General features: G+C 47.8%; 1 protein-coding gene across 3 annotated transcripts in view; it reads right to left on the reverse strand.

The window, feature by feature from the left end:
• ABL1 (ABL proto-oncogene 1, non-receptor tyrosine kinase) overlaps positions 1 to 14,187 on the reverse strand; it is a 94,619-nt gene that overhangs the window by 12,516 nt on the left and 67,916 nt on the right. For all 3 annotated transcript variants that reach the window (XM_070430434.1, XM_070430435.1, XM_070430436.1), the window contains exons 3-4: positions 13,868 to 14,163; positions 6,426 to 6,698 (exon numbers count right to left, since the gene is read on the reverse strand). In XM_070430434.1, the coding sequence (XP_070286535.1) occupies positions 6,426 to 6,698; positions 13,868 to 14,163 (569 nt within the window). The remainder of the gene's footprint in view (positions 1 to 6,425; positions 6,699 to 13,867; positions 14,164 to 14,187) is intronic.

The following is a 14,187-nucleotide window of genomic DNA, read 5'->3' on the forward strand; positions in this document are numbered from 1 at the left end:
GTGTCAGCCCATTATCACTTTGCTTAGTTAGGGCTCTGTGAGACTGAAACTCCGAAACAATTTATTGCTCTTTAAAAATGGCGAGCTGCTCTAAATGTCAATTAAACATGGTTGGTAGTCTCTGCGTCAAGCTATCTGGGGAAAGGGACTCATCCCTGCTGCCACCCCATTAGCTGTTTAATTCTTCGAGTCCTGTCTACCCCTTAACACGCTCAGCCGACCGTGCTGTTCTGGGCGTGAAGTGCCCTGATTCACCAGCTGACAGGCTCATGTCAAAGAGCGAACGCCTGCCAGACCCGGAGACTCAATGCTGCTCGTGTAGGACCAGGGCTTTAAGAATCTTGCTTGGCCAACAATATGTTCAAAAAGTAGCTCTCCCATGAAGTTTTCTAGACACGCAGAGTTTTTTTTATTTTAAAACGCCATGTAAAAAACCACGCACAGTGAAAATAATTTCAGAAACATCACTTGCTCTTATAGCTACTGGCTCTTCTCTAAAAGAACCATGTTCTACATCCTGAGACTTGGGCATGCACAAAAGAACAATGCAACTTTCAAAGGTTGTATTGTTCCCTCCTCTCTGTCGCCTTTCTCTCTGCATTCACTCAAACACATGCCTGCACCTGTGTGGACAGTATAACTCAATCCGGGCTGTTGTTTCCTTTCAGAACAGTCAGTGTGAACTTGTCTCCCTCTGCTGGTTCACCTGCTTCAACTCATAATGTGAACTGCTAACGGCACACTGCCTGTCGCTATGTTAAGATAGACCTGTCCCTGGTGCTATCCTGCCACATTTACATTCCTTCAATTCCATTTAAAAACTTCCCACCATGTTTCTGAAGAGAATTCTTCCATTTACATAGTAAAATAAAACTTGCTCAGATTAATTAGGGTGAAGGCAACACTTTGAGTAAAAGCTGTGAATTTCAGGCTCATCTGTTAGGGAGGAGGGTCACCCGGCCTCTCTTCACAAGGACTGCTGGCTCGGCCCAGGTGCGGGTGAACCTTTGGCTGGCACGGCCGAGAGGTTAACAGACGCTGGTGAGTTCTGCTGACCAGGCTCTGCCACTGTGGACCCATGACAAGCGACTTACAGAACAGATCACAGAGGCCAGCACGCGCTGCCGCGTTCTCGTCTACAAGAGGAGAGAACAGCAGTGTCCCCTCGTGCAGTGCCCAGGCCACGGTCAGTGCTCCGCCAGCGGAACTCATTACTATAAAGACAGCTGGTCTCCGCTCCTGAGAAGGAGACTGAATACACTGCTTGTATCTAAGACAGGCTGGCTCTTTAACACTGTTTTTGTCTTTCTCACAGATACATTCTCCCAGACTCAACATCTCTCAGGTATGTTCTAACCAGCTTCATCTGTGTGCTCACTGGCTCACCTCCAAGAGTGCGTATTCTACGTCATTAAAAATAAGTTCGCCGAAACCGGTTTGGCTCAGTGGATAGAGCGTCGGCCTGCGGACTCAAGGGTCCCAGGTTCGATTCCGGTCAAGGGCATGTACCTGGGTTGCAGGCACATCCCCAGTGGGAGATGTGCGGGAGGCAGCTGATCGATGTTTCTCTCTCATCGATGTTTCTAGCTCTCTATCTCTCTCCCTTCCTCTCTGTAAAAAATCAATAAAATATATTTTTAAAAAAAAATAAGTTCTGAAAATGGCTCCACGTCCTGCTGCTGCAGCTTTTAGGGCTCTCACTGCCTCCCTGAGTGAGGACCCCAGCCCTGGACCAGGGCTTCTTTCTGTCTGAGAGATTAGTTTCCACATATTTCTGGCGCGTTAGGTGAGCAGGGTTACAACCACAGGGAGAACCATCCTTCACCCATCGGGTGGACCGGGGTCAACACGTTTAAAACAATGGAAAGCTGGGGCAGACAACTCTACTGAGGAAGGTGGGGCACAAAGCAGATAGGGGACTTGAAGCCCAAGCGAACCTCCACAAGAAACCACCTCACAGAGGAAGCCCCAGAGCGCTGGTCCCCACATGCTGCCGCTGCGTCCAGGCTCGCTCCGCAGCCAGGAGAGACGCCGCCCAAGGCCCAGTGCGCACAGCAACAGCGGGCGCCGCTGCGCGGCCTCTCCGGGTGCACGGCCCCTGGAGAAGCCAGAGAGCCACTGCGAGGACTGTCCCGTGTTAGTGCTGCCAGGGAGCCCTTCCTCCGCTAGTTCCTGGAGCTCTCCAATAGAACCGATTTCCTGGGGGGAAATGACACACACAAAACCCAACACACTGAGCTGGTGAGGGGACAGGAGGCCGAGCATCCTCAACGCCACCGGCAGCGTGCAAAAGGGCGGGCTCCTTGGGAGCACCTGGGAGTAGGTCACAACCGTAAATGCACATGGCTCCTGATCCAGTGGTTCTACTCGAGCGGACCCAGCAGGCCACTCAGCCGCACGTGCAAACAAGAAGCATCCGTGGCACGTCTGTGACAGTCAAGTCCTGGAAAGAACACAAATGCCCACCAAGACTGGTACATCCTGAAACACAGCCACACAAGTCTGACAACCTGACGTGTATGACAAGGAACAACCGTCAAGTTACGAGAAGTCGACACAGAAGGTGCGGGGCAGTGTCTACGTCATGCCGCCGCATGGTTGAAAATCATGCACACTCGGACTGTTTCTGGAAAGACACAAAAATCAAGGAGGAGGCTGTGCATATCTTACCTGTTTGAAAAATAGGTAAAGAACTGGGTACAATTTTAAGTCAACATATAACAACATTATGTTCCACTATTTTAATGGTAAATTAGTTAGCTTATGATTCAATCATAACACCCCAACTAGACTAACAGTAGTCTTTTCCAAATTCTATAACTTACACAGCTGTTTCATAGGAAAAAACTGACTTACAAACTAACTTGGAACACAACTCATGTGAAACTTGGGGCTTTTTGTACCTGACAATTGGTTCTCTTAGGCACATCCTGCCATTAACAAGGGTAAAGTCAAGCCTATGACCTACTGAATATTGTCAAAATTCAAACTAGTAGTTCCCCATCAGTAGGCTTTTGCTGTATTTCCAGTTTCCCACCCATAGGGGTCAACCTAGTGCCTCCTTTTTTTTTTCTCCTGCTTTCTTCTGGTCTTCCTTATGCCTGAAGGTATAGGAGCCAAGGGTGCCTGATTGTTCAATAAGGAGTCATGGTTAAATGTAGGGCCTTGCTCCCCCTGCGGGTTCTGCCCTTTGAGGGGCCAACAATACAACAATACATCCCTGGCAGGACAGGGATGAGGGAAGAGACTGACTTAGGGGCTCACTGGGGTCTGGCACAAAGAGGCACTGAGTGGAGGGCCATCTGGTTTGGAGGACCATCTGGTTTAGAGCTGCAAGGTTTTCCAAGGAGTCTTGAAGAGAAAGGCAGATCATGGCTACAGTCTATGAGGGAAGTGAATGGGGAGAGGGGAAAAGGTGATTTTTAAGATGCTTAACTGTGGTTTATGTATATATTTTGTGGTATATGGAGAATAAGAACCTGAGTGACAACATCATAATCACTGGGCTTGGGAGCAGGCTGTCTGGGTTTAAAGCGCGGCTCTGCCACTTCTGACTGTGTAACTCCAGCCCAGTTACTTAAACTCCCTCTGCTTCAGTTTTTTCCATCTTTAAATGGTGGAAATAGTACTACCCTTTTCTTAAAGTTGTTGAAAGGTTTAACTGAGATGATATATGCAAGGCACTCGGAACTCTTCCAGGCACGTGGTAAGAGCTCAGTATGTCAGCCATTACTGTCACTTAGAGTCCACAGTGGAGATAAATGCTCGAAGTATTGACACAATCTTATCTGAGAAGTGGGGAACATAGAGATGTTTTATGCAGTGTGAGGGGGAGGGAGGGACCATTTATTTAGTAGTCACTTAGTACCATGTTTTGGGTTAACATCCCTCAAGATAATGATGCATTTTCCTTTCCCTAAATGGCTACCACTTGGGGTGACTGCTCACAGAACTCCATGCATCTGGATCCTGTACCTTGGGACCATAAGTTAATAAGGCTCTTGGGGAAAATCATTAAAAGCATATAATAAAGTTTAAAAATAAGTCATTAGAGAAGTACATTCCAGATCATTCTGATTCACTGGCATAAGGAACTACCAGCACCTCCGAGTTGCAGGAAGTCCCTACTCTGAAACCCCCTTCTTCAGCTGCTCAGAAAACACCACCACAGCATCAGCTGGGCCTCCCTCACATTTCAAGTTGCACGCGCTCTACCTCTTTTTAAAGTTTTCACGCAAGTCTTGCCTGGACTGAAATCCAGTGTATTTTGTACCTTTAGTCTTCCTTGTTTCATTCTGCAAATCCTGGCAAATGTGTGGGTGACACCCTGGCTTTTAACAGGTCAAGGCCCAGTGTCCCTGGGCCGAGTCCGCAACCGAGTGCTAAATGGAGGTGCTGCAGCACAAGCACACAGCCCTTTCTGTGCTCCCTGGTCCGTAAGCGGCAGGGCAATGGCTGTTTAGTTCTTTCCAGGGCTCACCAATGTCGCCATCTCTGTGAAACACAAAGCCTATCGTCCTACTCCTGTGCATCAAGCCCTTCAAGGGGCCCCGCTGCCTCCAGGATAGTAGCCCAGCTCCTCAGCCGGGTTCAAGCCCCCTGGCTGTGCCCTCTCTGCCCTCCACCTGTCTCTCCTGACCTTTGCTCCCTTGGCCAGGGGCTTGCACCTCCACTATGGCCCCGGCTCCCGATTCCCTCCATGCTTCCTCCCCGCCAAGCAGAGCTCACTGGGCAGCCCTTCCATTCACTCCTGTGAAGTGACACAGTGCCACGTTCATACCTTACGTGGTCCTTGTCACACTCACTACAATTACTGATATACTTGCTCATTTCTCCTACTAACTAGATTGCCTACTACTAACTACACCATCCTAACTACCTAGACTAGCCTGAAGTGAAGACCTCTGTCTAATTCATTTCACAACCCCAGTGTTAAGCGCAGGGTCTGGCAAACAAAAATAAGGAACTCATAAATGCTTATTACATTTTAAAAATGCCATCTGGAAAATACATAGGAGTCCACAAGGTGACCCTGAACCACACCACCACCTCCACCACACAAAAATGTCAGTCTTGGCCCCAGGACAGATCTCAGGGGTCATGTTGAATATAGTGCCAGGAAGCTCTTTTGGTTGCTAGGTCTAAAGAATGTGGTCTTTTCTCTAAAGCGTTGCTTTTTATTAATCAGAAATCATCATTTCCACCTTCCTGTGCCTCTGAGTGAGGATATCAGGAGGGTGACGGAGTCCCTAAAAGGCGAGCGCCTTGGCCGCGGTCTCGCTGCGTGCGCCTGACTGCCGTTTGAGAAGCGTACACATAGTTGGGTCCATTTTCTCAGCAGGGGATGTTTCAGTTCTTTTCCTTTCCTTTAGCTGCAAAAAGGGGCTGACTCTCAGTTTCTGCGCACACGTCCGCCCACACAGTCGTTCACTTAAAACAAGTGAAAATCATGCAGGTCAACACTAGGGGACACTCTCGCCATAGGTAAAGCTCGGATCACATAGGGAAGAAGGCTGCAAATTAAAACTTCCTTCCCTGGGCATCCTAAAGATTTCTAAGAACTTCAAAAGGAAAACAAGCCGCCTGGAAAGGCCACACACTATGCATTAGCTGAGAGGATGAAAATCACAGATAACAAGAAAGAAGGGGGCGGGGCAGGTGATCCGCGTTAGTAAGAAGTCTTAATGCAGTGGTTCTCAACCTTCTGGCCCTTTAAATACAGTTCCTCATGTTGTGACCCAACCACAAAATTATTTTCGTTGCTACTTCATAACTTTAATTTTGCTACTGTGATGAATCGTAATGTAAATATCTGATATGCAGGATGGTCTTAGGCGACCCCTGTGAAAGGGTTGTTCGACCGTCAAAGGGGTCGCGACCCACAGGTTGAGAACCGTTGCCTTAATGTGTCCTTAATTCCAGAAGTCGGGACACACAATAATGAGAACTGGAACCTGCTTAGAAACAAAGAGCACTTGCTTTTCAAAGCTGCCAACAAAAACCCACAGAAATGTCAAACGCATTTTGGTTAAATCTCCTTTCAAAACTAGGTTTTTATTTCCTTCCTTCCTTCCCTTAACTCTCAATAGGAAGTGATTCAAATGCCACACAAACAACGGAAACCCACGGCTTTAAAAGACTCTTGCCATCGAATGAAAAAAACTTCTCCAAATGACTCATCTTTTTACACCAAAAACCACAGCACTTCTCAGCCCTCACCATATGTGGAAACACACTGAGAGTATGAGAGTGACTCAAAGTGCAAAGAAACAGATGACAAGAGACTCCAGAGTCAACTCCTCGGCACCCACGGACCCCTCGGCCCTGTGTGCAGCCGGCAGCCCCCTGGAAAGGGCTCCTCTGCACACCCGCAGACGACGAGCGGTCTCTCACTGAGCCCCTCCCAGCCCGCGGCCCCGGCCTACCTTCAAGGTCTTCACAGCCACCGTGAGGCTGTATTTCTTCCACACGCCTTCGTACACCTCCCCGTACTGGCCTCCTCCCAGCTTGTGCTTCATGGTGATGTCCGTGCGCTCCATCTCCCACTTGTCATAGTTGGGGGACACACCGTACACAGTGGGCTTGTTGCGCTTGGGGGCTGGGTAGTGGAGAGTGGTGATGAGCCCGTCTGCCACAGTTGAGTGATGATGAACCAACTCGGCCAAAGTGTTGAAGCGGCTCTCTGAGGACACGTAGAGCTGAGGAAAAGAGCCCACAGGGTAAATACACACTCCACTCCAGTAAACCAGCTTTGTGAGCCTTAATGTATGCATAGCAAACCCGCAGATAACGGGCGCTCCACATAGGACCAAGAGCTACCCAGGCTATCATGTGCATGACAATTCCGGCTAAAGCAGAATGATGCAATAAGATGCCCCCGGGCCTCTGCACCTGCTTCCTGAGTGAAATCCTCCACCTACCTAACCCTCACTAGTACATGCCTGGTTCTCTCTTGCCATCCTGAGCCCAGTGTAAATGTCCAAAAAACCACACTCACCACTAACTGATAATTCCGCTTTATCGGCTTGTTGATGGTCTGTCTCCTCTTACTAGAATGTCAGCTACATGAGAGCAAAGCCCTAAAATATCCATTTTTATCCTGTAGCCCCAATGTTGAGAACAAGAATGAGCACATAATAGGTACTTGATAATAGTTGTTGATTATAGTAGTGAAGGGTAGAACTTTAAAAGTATTGCTGATTAGAAAATATTTAAAAACTAGAGGTCCGGTGCACGAATTCATGCATGGGTGGGGTCCGGCCAGCCTGCCCTGATGGGGGCCGATCTGGCCAGGGGAGGGAATGGGGGAGGTTGGCCGGCTGGCTCCACCCCCTGGTTGAACTTCTGAACTCCCGGTTGAGAGGACAATTTGCATATTAGCCTTATTATATAGGATAATTATGCTTATGAAAACCTATCGTTATTACCTATAATTATATAATTATCTAGAACTAAACAGTGATCAGAGATGAAAATTACTGAACAAAGCATAAATGTCCTTCTCATTCCTACTTCCTGGATTTGGGCCGAGTAAGAAGCATCAGAGGCCCAGCCCTGCAAGGCCCAACCCTGGGCCCCCCGTGGGGTGCTGGTCAGCGCTCCTCAGGAAGAGCCAGGCCTTGGAGGGCCGCACGGGCTTTTCCACACAGGAAGCCAGAAGGCTTTCAGACACCAGTGCATGCGAGTCCCTCTCTGAGATGTGCAGTGGTGAGCAGCTGTGCAGGGAGCCCCACCACCAGGAGTTCTCATCTAGACACAACAGAGATGGGGGAGGCAAAGGAAGGAGGCAGAGGGCCATGTGGATATGACAGCTATCTTTTTTCTTCTCTCTGCTTCAGTGATGTGGTGAGGGAATCAATTCCACATTAAAATGCCCACAGAACATGTGGACTCCAGGCACATAACTGAATCTGCTGGCTCACCGAGGCCAGCCCACCATCCTGAAGAAGGCAGAAAGGATACTCAAAATCACGACTAGGTGATCGTAAGACTTGCTCAAATTGCAAAGGTGTGGGAGGGAGGAATGAAGACTTGGAACAGTGATGATGCCTGGGGCAGGGGAGAGAAAGAGGAACAGGACCAGTGAGCTGTAGCTGTAACATCTGATTACTTCAAGGAAGGAAAGGGAAGAAAAGGCCTGAGCACACAGGGCAAGGCCATGGTTACGGTCGGCTCCACTCCTTCCTGATGGTGTGATACCAGACGGTTAAAGTGTTTTAAAGGAAGGAAATGACAAATATACAAGCTGATCCCTTCCATTACCCTCAACAGAATATTAAATAAGATTCATCAACAAGGAGATTTTCTCTGTTTGCTGCTTAGAGAGGTAACGTAAATGAATTAAAACTCAGGCAAGCCGATGGCAAACTTTAGCTTACAGGTTGATAATTTACAATCTTTGGGTAGCAACCCTACGAAGATAAAATTCTGAGCAACTCAGGAATTGTCCAGAAAGACTCCACAGGTCTGGGGAGCTTGTCCCTCTGTGAGATGGCGCCTCGGATGGCAGGACCTTGGAAGGTAAGGAGGAGGCCCACCAGAAGGCCCCACTTTTATGCCTGAGAGCACCTCGAAGTGACCTGCTCTAGGGACATGCCGCGCGACATGCTCAGACGCCTGAACAGATGCAGTGCTGCAGGGGGTAGGGGAGCGCAGTCCGCCTGCCGAGCCTGCCCTCAGCTTGCACAGCACCCATCAGTGTTAGTCCCGACCCAAGTGCAGGTCAGAGACCCAATGGGACGTGGGGACAGCTCTTAAAGCCCCACCCCTCTCTGGAAAAGTCTGCCAGGCATGCAAATACTTTACTTCAGGTTGCGAAGCTCCACGCCCTCCTCTCTCGGCTTAGCTCGGTGTACAGTGCCCTCCCTACCAAGCAATGGCGAGAAGAGAGAAAGCCGTCTGAGAAGGCACTCCCTGGACTCAGAGCACCCCCACCTTGGAAATCACTGGCACAGCACAGGCAGGTCACCTGGGGCCCGGCTCACTACCTCTCTCTCCACCTCAGCTCGAAAGGAGTGCTCCCCAACCCGAAGATCACGCTCCCTCAAATGCCAGAATGCTAATGGCTCCCCAAGCCCTAGTTCATGTTGAATTTGTTCTCGGTCTCATTTGATTCCCTCACAGGCTTCTCGGTTAGACATTTCAGAGTTATGGGAGCTTTCAATGACTGGACAAACTTCACCCTTTTCAATAATTAAATTTACAGACCCTGTGACTCAGTTCATCTTTCAACATAAAATTTATATACCGACACTTATTAAGTATTAAAATTATTCTTCCTTAAATGCACTGCACAGCCATCTCCTAACAGTCAAGAAGTCTGATGGCTTCCCTCTGATTAGTTCTAGTTTTTCAGCAGCTTTTGCTAGTGACCTGAGTAATCTCCATCAGGAATTCATGGCATGTTCAGAGAAGAAAGTGAAATTAGCATTATGAATGGCATGTCATTATGCTATGCAGCCGGTTACATAAACACTCTGGGTGCTCAGCCAGGGCTAGGCCTCTTCCTGATCACCAGGAACCCGAAAGACAGGGCTTGTCAAAGAAACTCAACAGGAACGGCTTTCCTCCTGACAGCCGTCTCCCAGGCTTATCAGAGCTTAGACTCGTGTACCCTTGAGGCGCCTGACCCTGGAGTCCCACCGTAGGTGTCCTGTTCACAGGCTCTCGGCCAGGAGCGCCCTTCCCCTGAGAGCCTCTTACAGGCCAGCAGCGAGGCGGTACTTAATAATTTAGCAGTGCTCAGCATCGCTCCGAGGCTCCTCCAAAAGGGAAGGCCAGCCAGGTTCAGCAGGCTTCTCACCAGGATGCCTGCACCTGCCGAGCCTCTGTCAGGGGGCATAAATCTTAAAATTCTAGAAATTACATACTGGCCCATCCTGCCACCTCTGCTGAAGCGTAAGCCCAAATTCCACTCCTGTCAACCTGCACCTGCCACTCCAGCAGACTGAGAAAGTAAGTGTCAGTGGGCATCTCTTCAAAGAAAAGACTCCATCAAGGGCTGTAAGAAATTGGGGGGCCTGACAGGGGCAGCTCACAGAACTAACGTGAAGACACAACCAGAAGCACCAGGAAGGATTTGGAGGGGGTGGCGAATAAAAATCAGTCTTCAATTCCACATTGTTGGCAGAGGATCACAAATTCTGAGGAAGCATGGGAGAATGACACCCAGGCTCAGGAGAGCTGGAGCTGTTTAAGCTGTCAAGACGAAGGCAACAGCAGTGACTCAGTCTGGTGGGGCCCTTTCAAGAGTCCAGCTCTAAGCCCCCCGGCCCTGGGCTCTGGGCCGAGCTGGTGGCCCTGGGCTGACTGGCTGCGACTGCTGCCGAGAGCTCAGCACACGGAGAGAGAGGCAAATCAGAGCCAAGAGGGTGGAGACGGAAGAAACCCTCTGGAGCCTCACAGAAGAATCTTTGAAATTCAGTTGTTTTCTGAAGATCAAGATTAAACTTATTCAGCCCCAGCCTGTCCCTCCTACCAACCTTCCATTTTCTTCTTAGAAATCCAGAAAGGACTGCAGCACCGCTCTGCACGAGCAGCGTTGTCAGTGCCTAGCCACAGTCCGACACTGCGATACCTACCTCCCTGTTCTGATGCTGCTCCACGCATTCCAGGAGCAGGACCCCACCCAACACGGCCCTGAGGTGCAGCCCTCAGAGGGCTCCACAGATGGTCTGCGAGATGACCCTGGGGGCCAAGACGCCTCCAGGTGCAAACAGCTAAAGGGAGGTCTTTGTCAGGGAGGGAGAAGGGCCAGAGGCCAAGGCCTTTGATGAGCTGCCAGTGGTGGGTGGTGCCTGATCAAATGAGTGTCCTGTGCTGCACCTGCAGTGAAAGGAATCCCTGGCGCACACCAGCTTTTAGACCAGCGGTTTTCAACCTGTGGGTCAGGACCCCTTTGGGGATTGAACGACCCTTTCACAGGAGTCACCTAAGACCATCGGAAAACACATATATAATTACATATTGTTTTTGTGATTAATCACTATGCTTTACTTACGTTCAATTTGTAACAATGAAAATACATCCTGCATATCAGATATTTACATTACAATTCATAACAGTAGCAAAATTACAGTTATGAAGTAGCAACGAAAATAATTTTATGGTTGGGGGTCACCACAACATGAGGAACTGTATTAAAGGGTCGTGGCATTAGGAAGGTTGAGAACCACTGTTTTAGACGGAGAGTTGTCTTCATCGGCTGACTCTCGGAGTCTGCAAGTCATGCATCCTACACGTAGGCCTTGCTCTCTCCCTTTGAGTTGTCAAACTAGATCATGCCTGCCTGCATCTGCCAGCAAGGGTGCTGATTAAACATCCAGGGAGAAGAGACCACTGCCCTGTTCAATACAAACCTCAACTGATGACCATGCAGCATGGCCTGCCTTGGAGAAACAGCACAGATGGGAAGCAATGTGTCAGCTGCAGGAAATCACCTCCTTTAGGTGCACTCTGCTGTCCTAACTCATTAAAAAGGCACCCCTGTGGTCTGAAGGCAAGGTTTCCAAGGGCCTACATCTGCAGAACGGAAGGACCTAGCTCCACATCTGAGATAATTCCCGAAAAACAAGCTGATGAGACTGATCTCTAGTCACACATCAACAGCGACTATGCGGTCTGCCACACAGACCACAGGGCTGGCACAAAGACGTCTGCCGTGATGGAAAGCATCAGCAACTGGCAGCAGGACTTTGGTCAAAGGACTTTAACACATGCGAAAAGAACAGGTAGAAAAATTAAATATGCATATATACGTATACACTACATGCATTTGTATGGATGGTACAAATGAACATGTGAGAACAATCATAAAAATGCTAAAAAGATTAAGAAGAGGGGACTAGCTCTGCCAGACATTAAAACATTATAAAGCACTACAAAGTAAAAGTCTGGTATTGGCACATGTACAGAAAGACCAATGGAAGAAGAGAGATCAACAGACCTAAATGTGTATGTAAATTTGGTGTATTTCAGAAATGTAGGAAAAGATGCATTTAGTAAAAGGCATAGGAATCATTCAAAATGTGACACATGCATATTAAATGTAACAAGGTACCAGCTTTACCAATAAGAGAGATGTTTTTACAAGTCTGACAGTGTGCTGCTGAGGAGGGTGAGGAAAAACGTGCTCTCTTATATCCTGCTGGTAAGAAAGCACATTTGTACAATCTCCACAGAAGGTAAGTGGGTGATATCCACACAAATGTATGTGCACATTCCCTTCCACCAGTTCTAGCAACTTATATGCGCCACTGTACACAAAGCAGTACGTGCAGTGTTTTTCCAAACTGCAAGGCATGACCCACTAGGGAGTCTATGGAATCAATTTAGTAGATTATGACCAGAATTTAAGAAAAAAAGAAACAGAAGCATACAAAATATCAGAGTGCATTACATATATTAGGAGTAAGCAGGGTTTCATGAGTATGTTAACAAGTGTGTTGATATTTACTGCTGTGCTGCTGACAGTTAATTACCTGAAAGACAAGTTGGGGTGCTTCATGGGGCTGGAAAAAGTTCAGCTACATCAGAAGGCAGGTCTAGTTAAGCGAGTTTGTTCTATGTCTATAAAAGGCTAAGTTGACTCGAGCATGTGCAATACATATAAAGCACTTGCTGGCGCCAATCGCACGTGTGTGTTTCGATCTGTCATTGTCCATCGTGAATTTGGTTGACACTTCTATTATAGAGAAAGGGCGAATAGCGATATTAAAATATTTCTTCTAATTAATTTCCTTTCAATGAGCACAAATCTGTGCTCCGGGCCACTAGTATATAGATAAGATTGAAAACAACCTAAACGTCCACCAGCAGGGACTACTTAAATAAATGATGGTCCACCCATGCTAGGCATGGATGAGGCAGCTCTAAATGTGCTGCCATAAACAATCTCCAAAACATATTATCAGGTGGGAAAAGCAAGAGCAGAACACTATGCAATATGCATGGTTTGTTTTATTTTTCAAATGTAAACATATATACATCAGGTAACTCTGGAAGAAACTGGTTATAGTGTTTGCCTCTGGGTAGGGTACTAAGTTAGGAGACAAAATTACTTTTCATTGTAATTCATTTTTTTCAAACCATGTGCATGTATTACATATAATTAAAGAATACATACACCATCTGGACTCACCCCCACAATTCATCTATCTACACCCTCAACAACTGAGTGGACAGTGGGGTTGCAGCCTAATTCCATTAATTAATCTTGGGCAAGAAATGTCATCCCTCTTACCATCCACTCATCATGCAAAAATGCAGATTACAGCAATATCTGTCCTGAAGATTGACTAAGAGATGAAATGCCCCAGCACACAGTAGGATCTTGCTAAGTGTCCATCCCTCCCTTCCCTTTGTGGACTCTTAAGAACCCTTTGTATGAAGATGACAAAAACCATCTAGTATATCAACCTCTTTACAAAACTAGTCTGGGTTTGGAAATCTGCGGATATGTGATCCCATTTTTGTATAAAAACTGTGTCTAGACACAAACATGATTTTATCCATAGACAGAAGGCTATGGACCAGACTTGTTTTGGGGAGGTGCTATTAAGGTGGCTTTTGACTTTGTATGAAACCCAACAGATATCCCACTTATCTTATGAAACTGCTAACAACAAAAATCCAGCAAGAAAATTAGAGAACCACACCAGCCCTTATAATATGTGATTGGTCCTCAATAGAGGGGCTTTCATAAGGCTAATAAATTGATACCTGCTGTTTACTTGAAAGCTTCTTCAAACACCTTCTTGGTTGAGTTTTGTTGCAATAACTATCAACCCAGCCATCAGGACCTCTGGGTTCTCCTGGCCAAAGAATAACCCCCTCACCTGCCCATCAGCTCCCCTGGCCGGGTCCCTACCTTGCCATCAGAAGCAGTGTTGATCCTGTAGTGGTACACCCTGCCTTCATATCTCAGCGAGATGGACCTCTGCCCAGGGCTGCTCTCGCTCTCCCGCACCAGGAAGCTGCCGTTGATCCCACTGCTCAGCAGGTATTCAGCAGCGTTGCGGGACACGGGCCCATGATACCAGGAATGTTTTTCCAGACTGTTGACGGGTGTGATGTAGTTGCTTGGGACCCACCCTTGGCCATTTTTGGTTTGGGCTTCACACCATTCCCCATTATGATTGTAGCCTAAAACCCGGAGCTTTTCACCTTAGAAGAAAAGAAGCAAATCAG

Source organism: Myotis yumanensis, unplaced genomic scaffold (genome assembly GCF_028538775.1).
Source record: "Myotis yumanensis isolate MYYU_CA2020_CCGP unplaced genomic scaffold, mMyoYum1.0.hap1 SCAF_12, whole genome shotgun sequence".
In the NCBI taxonomy this organism is placed as follows: domain Eukaryota; kingdom Metazoa; phylum Chordata; class Mammalia; order Chiroptera; family Vespertilionidae; genus Myotis; species Myotis yumanensis.